Here is a 15210-nt window from a genome sequence, read left to right on the forward strand (position 1 = left end):
AATTCTTCCACAACTTTTTCAGTGTCTTTACTTGCTTCTTCCCGTTCTGAGATTCCTATGATGCGGATGTTATTTCTTTTAATGGTATCCCACATTATTCTCCTATTCATGAATCTTATCCATTTTTTTTTTTTTGCCAAACAACTTCACAATTATCCTCACTTCCCACCATCTATACATTGTCAAAGGTGGCTTTTCTCTCATTATCAAACTGAAGTAAACTCTCCTAATGTCACATTTCAATGGAATGACAGTACTTGAAGCTCATGTTGCATTGTGAAGTCCTCATTACACTTACTTCTTTCCCCTATAGAAGAATATTTCCAAAGTGAGGTACTTCCATTTTAAAGCACCCAAATGAAGTTTCACCTTTCTGCGCATGCTCTTCTTAGCCCTTGAAAGGAACATCAACAGCACCTTGTGTACTTGAACCTTCCAGATCAAAGATGATTTAAGTGTATGGCATCAAAGTAGTACTAGGCCTGATCCATGTGAAACCACATTCTCACACATACTGCCGCAACCATGCCTGTTCTCATCAATACTGGGCATGCACATGGCCATGTTCCTCACTTTTTGCTTCAGCCCACAACTCACACCTTAGGAACTGATGTCAAAACCCAGAAGTAAAAACATCACTTTAACAGTTCACTTCTCACTTCAACACTGTAATTAGTTCCTACAACAACAACAACTCTTAGCTCCCTCTATTCATAGCCACATCCTAAGTTCTTTCTAGCCAAACTGTACTCAGCCAGTCAGAAATAATTAGAGCACAGAAAATATTTGTTAAAGAATTCAGTTAATCTAACCTGAATAAATATCAGTCTTCACTTTAAATGAGTGGCCATATAGTACAGATGGTGCTCTATACCATACATTCTTATTCCAAACGTTCCAAAGGCGTGTGAAAATACTTGCACATGTCACAATTATGTCTTCATATTTTTACAAGACATAGTTTTAGAAAAAGGTTCATAAGATACTAAAAACAGCTGTAAGTTTATAAAGTCTGAAAGTCAAGTGTCTCAGAAAAGATGATGTGCTATAATAAAAGAAAATTAACTTCCTTCCTTTCAAATCCTCCTGGAGGCTAGATGTCAAACTTCTTGCTACTCCTTTTTTCCATTTGCCCCCCAAAAGCACTAACAATACCTGCATGCACACAGTCCAAAATTCCTAATTCTCTCAAGGCAGAGTCGCCCCAAGTAGAGGCCACCACTGAGACACAGGACTTCTCCTTTAATGTGCTCATAACAGAGGGTACCCACTACTGCTAGGGCAAAGCCACACAGAGTGGGGATCCCATTTTTCAGTTGCCTGTACAACAGCTAAGAATATTGCCATCACAGCAGAGACCTACTCTAAGAAAGGACGATTTTATCCTTATCATTCCAAAGATGAATGCCTGAGAGAAAGCAGTAAGAGTTTCTCATGTTTGAAGTTCTAAAATCAATTAAGCAGGCACATTTTTCCAAATCAGTTTCCATACAACTAGAATAGGTAGCATCATTGTGAGTTAGATGGCAGAGGTAAAAAAAAGAAAAAGCAACAAAAACACACAAACAAAAAATAACAATTTTGTTGTTTTGGTTAGGTGATGCCGTTAAGTCCAACTTATAGTGACTCTATGAACAAAAGATCTGAACCCTGTTCTATACTGTGCCATCCTCACATTTCCTGACATACAAAAGCCAACTTCAGCAGTCACTGTGTCAATTCACCTCTTTGAGGGTCTTCCTCTCATTCGCCGATCCTCCACTCTTTCCAATATCATGTCCCTCTCCAAAGAATAGCCATTCTTAGCAACATTCCCAAAGTATGTGAGGCAAAGTCTCATAACTCTTAACACTAAAGAGCACTCTGGCTGCTCCCTCTCCAAGACATATCCGTTTGTTCTCTTGGCCAACCATGGGATGTTTAAGGCCCTTCTCCAACTCTACAGCTCAAATGCCTCAATTCTTCTATCATCCTTATTTATTGTCTAGCTCTGAGACATAACATACCAAGTGATAGGAAAGACTATGGCCTTAAGCAGACACTGACATCATTGCTATTGTTGTTACTTGCCGTCGAGTCACCTGAGACTCATAGTGACACTATGTACAACAGACCTAAAACTTGCTCTATCCCTTGCCAATTTTATTGTCTCCAACATGCTTATCCCCATTACACCATTGACAGAATCAATCCATCTCATCGAGGGCCTTCTGCTCCTGTACTGCCCCTCGACCCTCCCAAGCATGAGATCCCTCTCGAAGGACTGATCCCGCCTTGCAACATCTCCAAAAGATGTCAGATGGAGCTTCAGAATCCTTGACTTTAAAGAGCAACCTGGCTTTACCCTCTCTAGGACAAACCTATTTTTTCTCCTAGCAGTCCATGGTATATTCAATATTTTTCTTCAGCACTAAAGTTCAAAGGCATCAACTCTCCTTCTATTATCTCTAGTCACTCTAATGCATAGCAAGTAATTCAAAGACCACGGCATTTATCAAGCACACCTTAGTCTCTAGAATGACACAACTGCTCTTCAGTACTTTGGAGAGGTCTCTAACAGCAGACTTTCCCAGTGCAATTTGTCTTTTAATTTAATGGTGCTGGTATCAAAAGTGTTCATCGTAGAGCCAAGCAAACTAAAACTGTCAACAAACCCAATCTCTTCATCATCTATCATGATGCTGCCAACTGGCCCAGTGGTGAGAATTTTTGTTTTCTTGGTGTTGAGATTCAATCTATATTAAAGGCTTCAGTCCTTGACCTTCTACAGCAAGTGCTTCAGATCCTCCTCAGTTTGAGGACACAGAGTTGTGTCATCTGCACAACACAGATTGTTGATGAGTCTACCTCAACCCTAATGCCACACTTCTCCTCATAGAGCCCAGCTTCCCAGATAATCTGTTCCACATATAGATTGAAAAGATATGCAGATAGGATACATCCTTGATGCACACCCTTTCCAATTTTGAACTATGCAGTGCTTTCTTGTTCTGTTCTGACGATTGTCTCCGGGTCCAAGGATAGGTTTCACACAAGCACAATCAAGTGTTCTAGGATTCCCATTCTTCTCAGAGTCAGTTAAAGTTTGTTGTGATCCACACAGTCAAATGCCTTTGAATTGTCAATGAAACACAGATAGACATTCCCATTATTCTGCAATAATTTGGAGTAGTCCCTAACTGCAGATTTTCCCAGTGTAATGCACCTCCTTATTCCCTAACTTTTGGTACCAAGGGTGTTAATTGTGGATACAAGCAAGATGAAGCTGCTGACAGTTTGAGTCCTTTCCATCCATCCTGATGTTGCCTATCGGTCCAGTGGTTAAGAATCTTTTTTTCTTGACATTGAGATGAAATCCATACTGACAGCTATAATTTCCAATTGCACTTGGAAAAGAGTAAAGAACTGAGAAAAAAAAATAAAATAGGAGGCATCACAGCCCCTGATCTCAAAACCAATGAAACAACTGTAGAAATCAAATCAGTGTGGTTTTGGTATATCAACAGGCATATAGACCAACGGAATAGAATAAAAAAACCCAGAAATCAACATACCTATCTACCTACCTACCTACAATCAAAGACTTTAAATCTTCAATATGGTTATATATTAACAACGAGAAAATAAGCTTTTCTAACCACTGGGCCAATAAGCACAATCTTGATAGAAGGAAAAAAGAATAGAGTTGTCAATAACTGTATTTTACTTGGATCCACAATGAACACCCTTTATATTAGCAGTAAATATATCAAAAAAACACCCCAGCAACAATAGCAAAGTTCAACAGGACAGCAAACAACAAATGCTAGTGAGGTTGTGGAGAGTTAGGAATTCTTATTCACTCTGGGCGGGAATGTGAAATGGTACAGTGATTACACAAGGCAGTCTGGTGTTTTCTCAAAAAGTTTCTCTACTGGGAATATACATTAAAAAAAAAAACAACACAACCAAAAACAAACATCAGAGCCCTGATGCTTCATTCACAACAACAAAGAAAGAGATAGAAGGAACACAAGTACCTATCAACAAATGAATGGATAGAAAAACTACAGTACGTTCACACAATGGACTATTATGCAGCACTGAAAAACAAAGAACTCATTAAACATTACACAACATGGAAGGAGCCTGGAGGACATTATGCGGAGTGAAATAACTAGTCATAAAAAGATTAAAGAAAACAAAACTGCTGTTATAAAATAGGACAGACAGGCGAAGTTAGAGAATGGTAAGAGTGGATAGAAGAGAGGATAGAAGGAGAATTGATGCCTTTGAGCTGTGGTACTGGAGAAGAATATTGAGAATACCATGGACCGCTAGGAAAACAAACAGATTTGTCCTGGAAAGGGTTAAACGGGGTGGCTCCTTGGAGGCAAGGATTCGGAGGCTCTGTCTAACATACTTTGGACATGTTGTGAGGAGAGACCGGTCTTTGGAGAGGGACATCATGCTTGGGAGGGTAGAGGGACAGCGCAGGACAGGAAGGCCCTCTATGAGGTGGATTGATTCAGTGACTGGGATAATTGGGATGGGAGTGTCAGAGACAGTGCGATTGGCACAGGACAGAGCGGAGTTTAGGGCTGTTGTACATAGGGTCGCTATGAGTCGCAAGCGACTCGACGGCACATAACAACAAACAAACATATGCTGTCAAGTTGCCTGTGACTCATAGTGACCCTATGGACAACTCTGAAGCCTGCACTATCCTGAGCCAGTCTCTCCGACACACCTACCTCGCTAACCCAGTTACTGTGTCATTCTATCTCATCTGGGATCTGTTGTACATAGGGTCGCTATGAGTCGCAGGCGACTCGACAGCACATAACAACAACAACAAAAACATGCCTTTTTATTTTTCTCTCTTGTTGTATTGCCCTAGCAATCACATTCAATACAATATTGAAAAGAAGTGGTGGCAGTGGACATCCTTGTTTTGTCGCTGTTTACAAGGAAAATGTTTTAAGTCTTTCTCCATTGAGAATGATGTTGGCTTTTGGTTTTACACATGTATTTTTCACTATGTTGAGGAAATTCCCTTCTATTCCAATTTTGCTGAGTGTTTTTATCAGGTAGGGGTGCTGGATTTTGTGAAATGCCTTTTCTGCATCAATAGCTAAGATCATGTGTTTCTTGTTATATAGTTCTTGTTATATAGGTTCTTGTTATATATATAGGTACTTTGTTAATATAGTGAATTACATTGATTGTTTTTCTTATGTTGAACCATCCTTATTTACCTTTTATAAATCCCACTTGATCACGGTGAATTATTTTTTTGATGTGCTTTTGGATTCTACTGGCTATGATTTTGTTAAGGATTTTTGCATCCATATTCATGAGAGATATTGGTCTGAAGTTTTCTTTCTTGGTAATATCTTTGCCTGGTTTGAACATGGAAACAGCCAAAATGTTCAAGCACAAACAAATGGATTGAGAAGGTATGGTACATTCACACAATGGAATACTATGCAACATGCAGATCACCACCTAACTTGGGATGAACTGGGTAGCATTATTCTGAGTGAACTAATTCAGTCCCACAAGGATAAATATTGTACAAAACCATTATTATAGAATAAGGATCCAAGAGGTGTGGGACAGGGTGGAAGCAAAGGGATGAGGATGTGCAGGGAAGTGGGGGGATTAATCATGGGATTATACAATTTGATTGGGGCAGGGTGAGGGAAAATTTAAGCATTTGTTCTTAAAAACAATATATTTAAATTTTATAAATAAACTAGTAGGGAATTTAAAAAATAAATTCAAGGGGAAAAAAGAAATATTATATTACCTCACTTACATAAAATGACAAGAGCAAGCAAGTTTGTGAAGACCAAAATTACTTATCAGTTATCAAGGGCAATAAAGAAGTGGAGGGAAATGATACTTGGAAGAGTGGAGGAACACAAAGGAGAGGAAGACCTTTGTGTGCTGGGAAATATGAGGATGGCACAGGATAGAATAGGGTTCAGCTCTTTTGTTTATGAGTCTCTATGAGTCATACTTGTCTCTAGGGCACCTAACAACAACAACAAGAAAAAAGATCTGCCTTGAACTGTATGCTCTTTTAAAAACACTCTTTATGAGAGCAATCTGACAATAGCAATTTGAAAGTAAATTCAATAGGAAACTTAGGAAGCAGTGAGTTTATATTAATAGGAAAGGAAAACTCAGCAAAGGGTGAGAAAATAGTTGTAGAAGTTGAAGAATCTCAAAATGAAAAGAAGCTGAAGAATGGAATCTGTGTTACTGAATTATACTTGAAGAAACTGTTGAACTATGTCCTGCTGTGTTTATCACAAAACAAAATTAAAATGAATGATAGTTTTACAAAGGTTATTAGAAAGAAAAAAACATACAGGTTTAAATTTTTTATTTCAACTTGCCATGAATTTTATTGTTCTGAGCAATTTATGTGTTAAGGGACTTGACAGTGATTGGGATGTTTTTAAGTAGCCCATGAAATCATTAAGCAATGAATGGTCATAACTGAATGGCCCTCACTCACAGAGGTGCTGCGATATCTGAGAAGGCGGGAAGCATGCAGAGCGGTTAACCCCCAGGGAAGCCACCAGAGCTCATGAGGAGATAGCCAGCACAATGAGCTGGCAGGATGACAAGTCAAGTGGCACATTCTTCTCTTGACTTATTTGTTATCCGAATCCAGTGGAAACACACACACTACGGACATCGGCAGAGGAAGCGTGAGACTGCTGTGTCTGTGTGATTTTGGATTCTGGTGGCCTGGGTCTGCTCACTGAATCACTCACCTCATAGCCTTTCTCGAGCAGGAACTCAGCCAAGTAGGAACCATCCTGGGGAGAGAGAAAAAAGGGACAGCGTTAGAGAGGTCATGGCTCATGCCAAAGCAGCAGGGACTGCAAACTTTGAGAGTAACATTTGAATGGTCTAGGATAATAGCATGATATTGATAAGCACTGCTCATAGGGGGCCTTCATAGACATCATTACATTATTCTGCCACAGCAATCAGTAAAGTGCTCTCATTACTGTCTTTCCAGAGGGAGAAATTGAAATTCAAGGAGCTAATGAGGTAAATGAGTCAGGCCTACTTGGCTTCAGCTTTGTCACTTAACTAATTAGTGTGTGATATTGTGCCCATGATTGGTGCAAACAGTTAAAATGACCAACTCCAAGGCTAGAGGTTTGAGTCTATCCAGGGGCACCTCAGGAGAAAACCCTGGTAATGTGTTTCTAGAAACCTAGCCATATGGAGCACAATTCAAATCTAACATACAAGGAGCAGCATTAGGTGATTTTGAGATGTTTTTTCTTTGTTCTTCAGTATGAAAAGCTTAACTATCCCTTTGCACTTTAAAAGTTCCTACTACATATTCCTTCCGATCTGATCTGAAGCTCAATATCAGCTGTGAAAACTAGGCCGGGGGCTGATTGTGGAACAGACCACCAATTACTCATATGCAAGTTCAAGCTGAAGCTGAGGAAAATTAAACCAAATCCACAGGAGCCAAAATACGACTTTGATTTCATACCACCTGAATTTCAGAATCATCTCAGGAACAGGTTTGAGGCCTTGAACACTAAAGAGCGAAGACCAGATGAGTTGTGGGAGGATGTCAAAGATATCATTCAGGAAGAGTGTAAACGGTCATTACAAAGACAGAAGAGGAAGAAAAGACCAAAATGGATGTCAGAAGAAACTCTGAAGATTGCACTGGAGCGTAGAGAAGCCAAAGCACAAGGAAGAATTCAAGATACTAAAGATCTGAACAGAAGATTCCAAAAGGCAGCACGGAATGACAAAGCAAAATACTATAATGAAATGTGCGAGGAGCTAGAGTCAGAAAATCAAAAGGGCCGAACTCGCTCAGCATTTCTTAAGCTCAAGGAAATGAAGAACAGATTCAAACCTAGACTGCAGCCTTCAGTATGGACTGAGGCTCAATGTCAAGAAGACAAAGATTCTCTCCACTGGACCAATTGGCAGCATCAGGATGGATGAAGAAGAGACTGAGATTGTTCACAGCTTCCGTTTGCTCGGCTCCACAGTCAACACTCTTGGCACCAGCAGTCAGGAAATCAAAAAGCGCATCGCGATGGGAAAGTCCGCTGTTAGGGACCTCTCTAAAGTACTCAGGAGCAACAGTGTCTCTCTGGAGACTAAGGTGCGCCTGAAACAGGCCATGGTATTTGCAATCGCTTGTTATGCATCAGAGAGTTAGACAATGACTAGGGAGGACAGAAGGAGAGTGGATGCTTTTGAGCTGTGGTGCTGGAGAAGGGTACTGAATGTACCCTGGACTGCCAGGAAAACAAACAGATTTATTTTGGAGAGGATTAAACCAAGATACTCCTTGGAGGCAAGGATTCTGGGGCTTCGTCTGACATACTTTGGACATGTTGCCAGGAGGGACGGGTCCTTGGAGAGGGACATCATGCTTAGGAGGGTTGAGGGACAACGCAGGAGGGGAAGACCCTCTATGAGATGGATTGATTCGGTGACTGGGGTAATCAGGATGGGTGTGTCAGAGGCGGTGCGGTTGGCGCAGGATAGAGCAGGGTTTAGGGCTGTTGTGCATAGGGTCGCTATGAGTCGGAAACGACTCGACGGCACATAACAACAACAACACTACATATTCCAGGAAAAGGAAAAGTGAAGCAAGTCTTAGTATTTATCATTTCTCAAAGCTGAAACTGGAGCTGCCCCACAGGTCCTGAAAATAATGCACTGCCTAATGTGCGTTTATGACATCAAGGTGCGAGAGCTGTACAAATTCCTGCTGGGTGACAAGGGAAGGCATGGAAGGGACACATTTTGTGGTTCATTAAAACCTTTAGCAGATTTTCTTCTGACTTCTTGACAGAAATATCCTGGTTTATTGACTCATGTAGAGAAGAGAAAAAGCTGGCATATTCCCTTTTCCTCACAATCTTGTGCTAGACATAATTTGAGGGGTTTTTATATTTCGTGTATGCAAACAAAATCACATAATGACAAACCAGGTAGCCTATACCTGATATATGTATGATGCGTAAGATATCTATCTATCTATATATCTATCTATCTATCTATCTATCTATCTATCTATCTATCTCTATCTCTATATATCTCAGAAATGTTAGCACAATCAGTGGCTGCATAAAGAAAAGCATGAGAAAATAACTCAATATAAAAGCTATTTATAAGACAGCGCTGATAACACTAACAATAATTATTACTAGTATTTTATATTAGGGAGAAAAGCCCTGGAAAGAATGAGATAGCAATATTTTAAAAGTAGGTAGCACTGAACTTTTCACATTTTAAAATTCTTTTGTTATAAAGAGTTTAAATGTTTTGTGTTCTAGTTGACTAGAATGTTTTGGGGTTTATTTTAAAGGTAGAGGTGAAAGATGGGAGGCAGTTATGTTGGAGGGAGACTGTGATTATGTAGAAAGTTGATGTGAAACAGGCCTGCCCAGGACTGAACCCTGTCAATAAGGTCTTGTTCTTCTCACCCAGATCTGCTCAAAGTTTCCAACCACGTTGGAACATTCTGAACCAGCAGGGCACTCGCTTCCTCCACACTTCCCTGCCAGGCCTATCGAGTGATAGCCAGGTCTCACAATGAGGGGAAGCTGGCCCACACTGTGCTCCTGGATTCTGACTCTCACTAGTCCACTCCCCAGGCCCCCGAACTGACTCTGGGGAGAGATAGAGTATCTGTGAGAGGCAAGTCTTTGCCAAGACGAGTGGCTGTTGTTTTTGCCTCCTCTTTAGGAACAGTGGCTGTTAGACTTTAATCAGGAAAATTACTAAACTGTCATGGCTGCTGAGAGGCTGTGGCTCATGGGAAGTTCTGGCACTTCACTCCTCAGAAATCAAGGAGCCAGTGGTCCAAATTTGCAATGCTGTCATTTATGATGCATCTGGTATCAATTTCAGTGTGGTTTTCAATCTTTATTTTAGAAAATGTCTTAATTGGAGAAGTATTTTTAAAGGGCTTTTCTAATCCTCTCCTGTAGGATACACTCATCTACTTCCTAAAAATGTCCCATATGTTTTTTTTTCTTTTTCTTTTAAAGTGAACAACACAGCTTTAACATTTTCAAGATAAAGAAATAGTTTTACTCTTACTCTCCCAACAACTAAGAGGGCAGAGACACAGGTTATCTGACACATTACCAGCTACTTACAGTCACACTACCAGTGGTTTACATTGCCTACAATCACAAACCCAGTCACTTGCACTACATACACTGATGTGACCAGTGACATAGCCCATAATCACACAACTCATGATTTACACAACCAACGATCACATGTCCAGGGATACTGTCAACCATCACACAACCAGTCACACACCAAGGCAGGAGAAAAATCCAAGTCTCTCATTATTCTGAAGTAGGAAATCATCTCTTCTCCTCAACTTCCTCTATCTACAAACTACTAAACTATCAAATCTAACCAACTAATAAAACAATATACATGGTTTATTTTCAAACTAAATTGACATGAGTCATTTGTCATAATAGGTTGTTTTGTGAATTAAGTAGTGCTTCCACTTTTAATCAAGTGACCCAAACCCAGAGAAGCATGTAATTGTAGAACACTCCAGAGCTTAGAGGAAGGAAAGAGGAAAGGCCATGTCTGAGCTTTCCCAGGCCTTATTCTTCCCCTGTGGTCAAAGAACCAGATCTAAGTACTTAACACGTACTGTCCTTATACTTTAATATTTCTGTTTTTCAGAGGGGTAAACCTTCCAGTTTACAAGGCACTGAAATGTTCCAGATAGAGAAATATAAAAATAAAGACTAATTTTAAAAATTAAAAAAAGTATATAATAACGAATATGTATCAGGAAGTATGAGGATGGCACAGGATAGAACAACATTCTGCTCTTTTGTTCATAGGGTCTCTATGAGCCTTATACAACTTGGCAGCACCTAACAACAAAAAATAACAACATTTATGTGGAAATAAATTAATAATTTTTGATCCACAGAAAACATATAATAATGAAATATTATACTTCTATGCCTTTAAAAAGCTTTTGGAAATACATAGTTTCCCTTCTCCCAGATGGCTACAGAAGGCTGGCAAAAGTCTGGCTGATCCATTCTCATATCCACTTCTAAGCCTGAATAAAATCCTTGAGCCTGTCCACTTGATTCAGAGAAGAGATATGAGTATTTCCTCTTCATCTCACAGTCTAGATACTAATAGTCCAGACAGATAAACAAGGATAAAATTCTCTCATCTGCATAGTGAGAGCTGCTCCTCTGAACCGGGAGATAATAGTACTTCAGAGTCTACCTGTGATCACCACCTGACAATATCCTTGAACAGGATAAAATTAGAAGTTTCTGGCAGAAGAAAATATTTTCACTTGTAAAATGAATGCCCTTGTTTTGATCAGGTCAAGCATCTGAGAACAGAATTATCTTCTGTAAGAAGTGAAAACCTTCATTTCACTGCCTTTCTGTCAAGCTCTTAACTCTGTGTCCCAATGGCATCTTTCTAATTGCTTTGATACTTACAATAGGAGCATATGCTGCACTGCCAACAGAAGTAATACAACATCTATATGATTAACAAAGGGTATGTTCTGAGCCAGAATGAAAGTCCCAGTAGTCAATTCCTGGGGTATGAAGTTTCAAGATGGAAAATATATATGAAAAGTAGTCATAGGAGGGTATTTGGCAACAAATAAACACTGGACAGTCTGTCAAACACACAACACTGAAAATACCAAATCTCTCATTTCATACAGGAAACCGAAACTCAAAAGTGAGTGTTTACATCGCAAGAACATGAGAACAGCCCATGTTTTCATGAGATGCAAATCAAACCCAATCAAATGATCAAAATCAATGAGATACCATTTCACTCCAGTAGCAGTGGCAAAGTTTAACAGGATAGCCAGTAAGAAATATTGGGGAGGATTTGGAGAGATAGAAACTCTTATATACTGTTGGTGGGATTGTAAAGTGGTACAACCACTCTGGAAGGCAGTTTGGCATTTCCTCAGAAAGCTAAAAATATAAATTCCCTATGACTCAGCTGATCCACTGTTTGGAATGCACCCCAAGAAAATTAATACTGAAGTACAAACAGAGATTGGTGCATTAATGTTCATAACACCATTGCAAAAAACATGGAAGCAGCCCCAAATGTCCAACTACACACGAATGGATTGAGAAATTATGGTATAGTCACATTATGGGATACTATGCAAGATGCAGGAGTAATGATTTTGAAAATCACTTCCTAACTTGGGAGGGACTGGAGAGCATTATGCTAGTAAGTCAGCTAACTCAGTCCCACAAGGATGAATACTGTATATGGCCATTATCGTAGAAATAGAAAACTAACTGGTAAAATGTGTATGAGGATCCAATGAAGGGAGAGCAGAGGAGTGAGGATGAGCAGGGGCATAATCATAGGATTTCACAATTTAAAGAAGTAGAGGGAGAGATTGGTAAAGGAAAGGAGAAAGATCTAGTGTTAAAAACAATGTATACAAACTTTGTAAGTAATCCAGTATAAAATAAAAATTTTACTTAAAAAAACCAAAACAAATCCCCCAAAAGTGAGTGTTTAGCACATAGTCCCAGAAGTAGCAAAATCCATACACAAACAATCAAGCTTCACAGGATCTAAGCAGTTTGCACTGAAAAGTTCCAAAGAAAAATTTTAAAATACAGTTGCTATTTTTGTGAGTTTTGAGTCATAGGGATATCATATACAATGGAACAAAAGGTACCCAGTCTTATACTACCCATGATGTGGGGATCACAACAAAGAAATTCAGGACTTTCATTGACTGATTGTCTAAAGTGGATCATAAGGCCTTTCTCTCTAACAAATATTCTAGAAGCACTACTAAAACTACTTCAGCATCATAGCACAGTCTAAGAAAAGCAACACAGACATCTTGGCATGTGTTATCTACAGTCAAGAACCAAATAATGCATAAAAATGTTACCATATTGAAAAATAATGCACACAGCGCCAGTGTACATCGTACAGGGATAATTAACTGATTGAGTGGCAGGGAGGAAATGAGGACACCATCAACATGTAAAATATATAACAAAATGGGGTTCAAAGTCTTAAGATAGTAAGATTGAAAAAAAGTAATAAATGGGAGGGTGTTTGTTAAGTCTTATTGAGTTCATTCCAACTCAAACCACTCCTATATGATAGGGAGCAACGGCTTCATAAGGTTTCCTAGGCTGTACTCCCTATGGAAAGGACCTCTGAAGTAGTGTTTTTAAAGCATTCAAGTTCTAATGAAAACATCAGTGGTACAAATCCATCAGCTGTCCAATAAAAAGTGGCAATCTGGCAATGTGTTCCTGTAAAATTTCATAACTTCTGAAATCCTACACAGCAAAGCTGTCCCCTACACGTAAGTACAAATCAGAATTGAGTGAATTAATCTTTATAGGAGCAGAATGCAGAGCCCATTCTCCCACCAGTGCAGGAGTGTACTCAAACCATCAACCTTTAAGTTCTCAGCAGAGCACATACTACTGTGGCACCAGTGCTCCTTATTGGTATGCAATAGCAGATATTTTTAAACACATAATTAGTGATAGTGGTTTTCATTCCATCAACTCTGACTCATGGCAACTCCATATGTGCACATTTTAGTTGTGGCATATGGTCCACAAGGAGTAGTGCTACTAACTCAGAGGCCCCTCTGGTGGTTTAAATCCATCATCTGCTCCATGGGGAAAAGATAGGAAATCTCCTCTTATATGATTTATAGCCTCAGAACACCACGTTGGCCGGGGGTGGGGTGGTGGTGGTGTGGTGTCAGCAATGAGATGCTTCTGAATCCATGCAGTGAGAGTGAATACAGTTTTGAAGATTGTGACCTTTCAGAAGCTCTTCAGGCTTATCTTTGGAGCACAGTCCAAGTGGGTTTGAAATGTGAACATTTCAGTTAAAAAGTCTAGTGCTTTGAGATTTATGCTCTCTACAAATTTCTGAAAAGATCAATTCAAGCCCAAAACTGCAATACATTAGGATGCTATGGGCAAAATCTTGAATGATTCACAAAGCTCCAAGAGAAGATGGCATAAATGAAATAAAAGAACAGATTGTATAGAAGATGACATAAATGAAAGGAGTACAGAGTCACTGTACCAAAAAGAATTGGTTGACAATGAGACATTTCACGAAGTAGCATATGATGAAGAACCAACAGTAATGAAGGAAGAAGTTCAAGCTGTACTGAAGACATTGACAAAAAATAAGGTCTTAGGAATTGATGAGATACCAATTGATATTTTTCAGTTAATAGCCTATACTACAAAATATGGAAGAAAGCTACCTGGTCATCTGAGATAATATATGCACTTTAGCTCCCATTCCCCAAAAAGGTGATGCATTAGAATGTGGAAATAATAGAACAGAAATACTAATATCACATGCAAGTAAAACTTTGCTGAAGATTATCCAAAAATTGCTATACTAGTACAAGGATGGAAACCTGTCAGAGACCCAGGCTGGATTTAAAAGAAACTGTGGCACCAGTGATATCATTGCTAAGGTCAAATGGATCCTGGCTGAAAGTACTGGAAGAGATGGAAGCAACTAATGTGTCCATTACCAAATGAATGGATAGAAAAACTATGGTATATTCACACAATGGAATACTATGTAGCACTGAAAAACAAATAACTCATAAAATATTATACAACATGGGTGACCCTGGAGGAAATTATGATAAGTAAAATATGTCAGTCACAAAAGGACAAATACTGCATAACACCACTGTTATAAAACAAGAAGGTTTGGGGGAAACTAAGAAATGAGGGGATAAATAATGACCATTGGAACAGATGAAGAAAAAAACTGTTTAAAAGGAATACACGATTAGACATTATTTGTATGACAATAGTCCAGAATAAAAGGTGCATAGCAAAGTGGATTAGGAGAGAGGGAAGAGGAGGGAAGAAATTATGCAACAATGAATGAATTAATTTTTTTTTTATAAAAAGTTAACTAGGAGTGTAGGGAGGGAAATGTACAACCATGAACAAATGAAAATCCAACTCTTCTGTAAACTTTCCTTAAAATCACAATAAAAAAGGGGGAAACACAATTTTTTTAAAAAATATGGAGTAATTAATCATAAGGATAGATCAACAGTAACTAATTTTATAAAACACAATGTTTATTAATAATTATATGAAACATAACATATATTAAAGTAAACAATGTCAACAAATTTTG

General features: G+C 39.0%; 1 protein-coding gene across 1 annotated transcript in view; it reads right to left on the reverse strand.

Moving 5' to 3' along the window:
- The window catches only part of GMDS (GDP-mannose 4,6-dehydratase), an 844904-nt gene that overhangs the window by 638882 nt on the left and 190812 nt on the right, over window positions 1-15210 (reverse strand). Inside the window, exon 2 of the mRNA XM_006888703.1 lies at window positions 6771-6815. Coding sequence (XP_006888765.1) covers window positions 6771-6815 — 45 coding nt within the window. The remainder of the gene's footprint in view (window positions 1-6770; window positions 6816-15210) is intronic.

This window comes from Elephantulus edwardii, unplaced genomic scaffold (genome assembly GCF_000299155.1).
Source record: "Elephantulus edwardii isolate Elephantulus edwardi_28Jun2011 unplaced genomic scaffold, EleEdw1.0 scaffold00071, whole genome shotgun sequence".
NCBI lineage: Eukaryota > Metazoa > Chordata > Mammalia > Macroscelidea > Macroscelididae > Elephantulus > Elephantulus edwardii.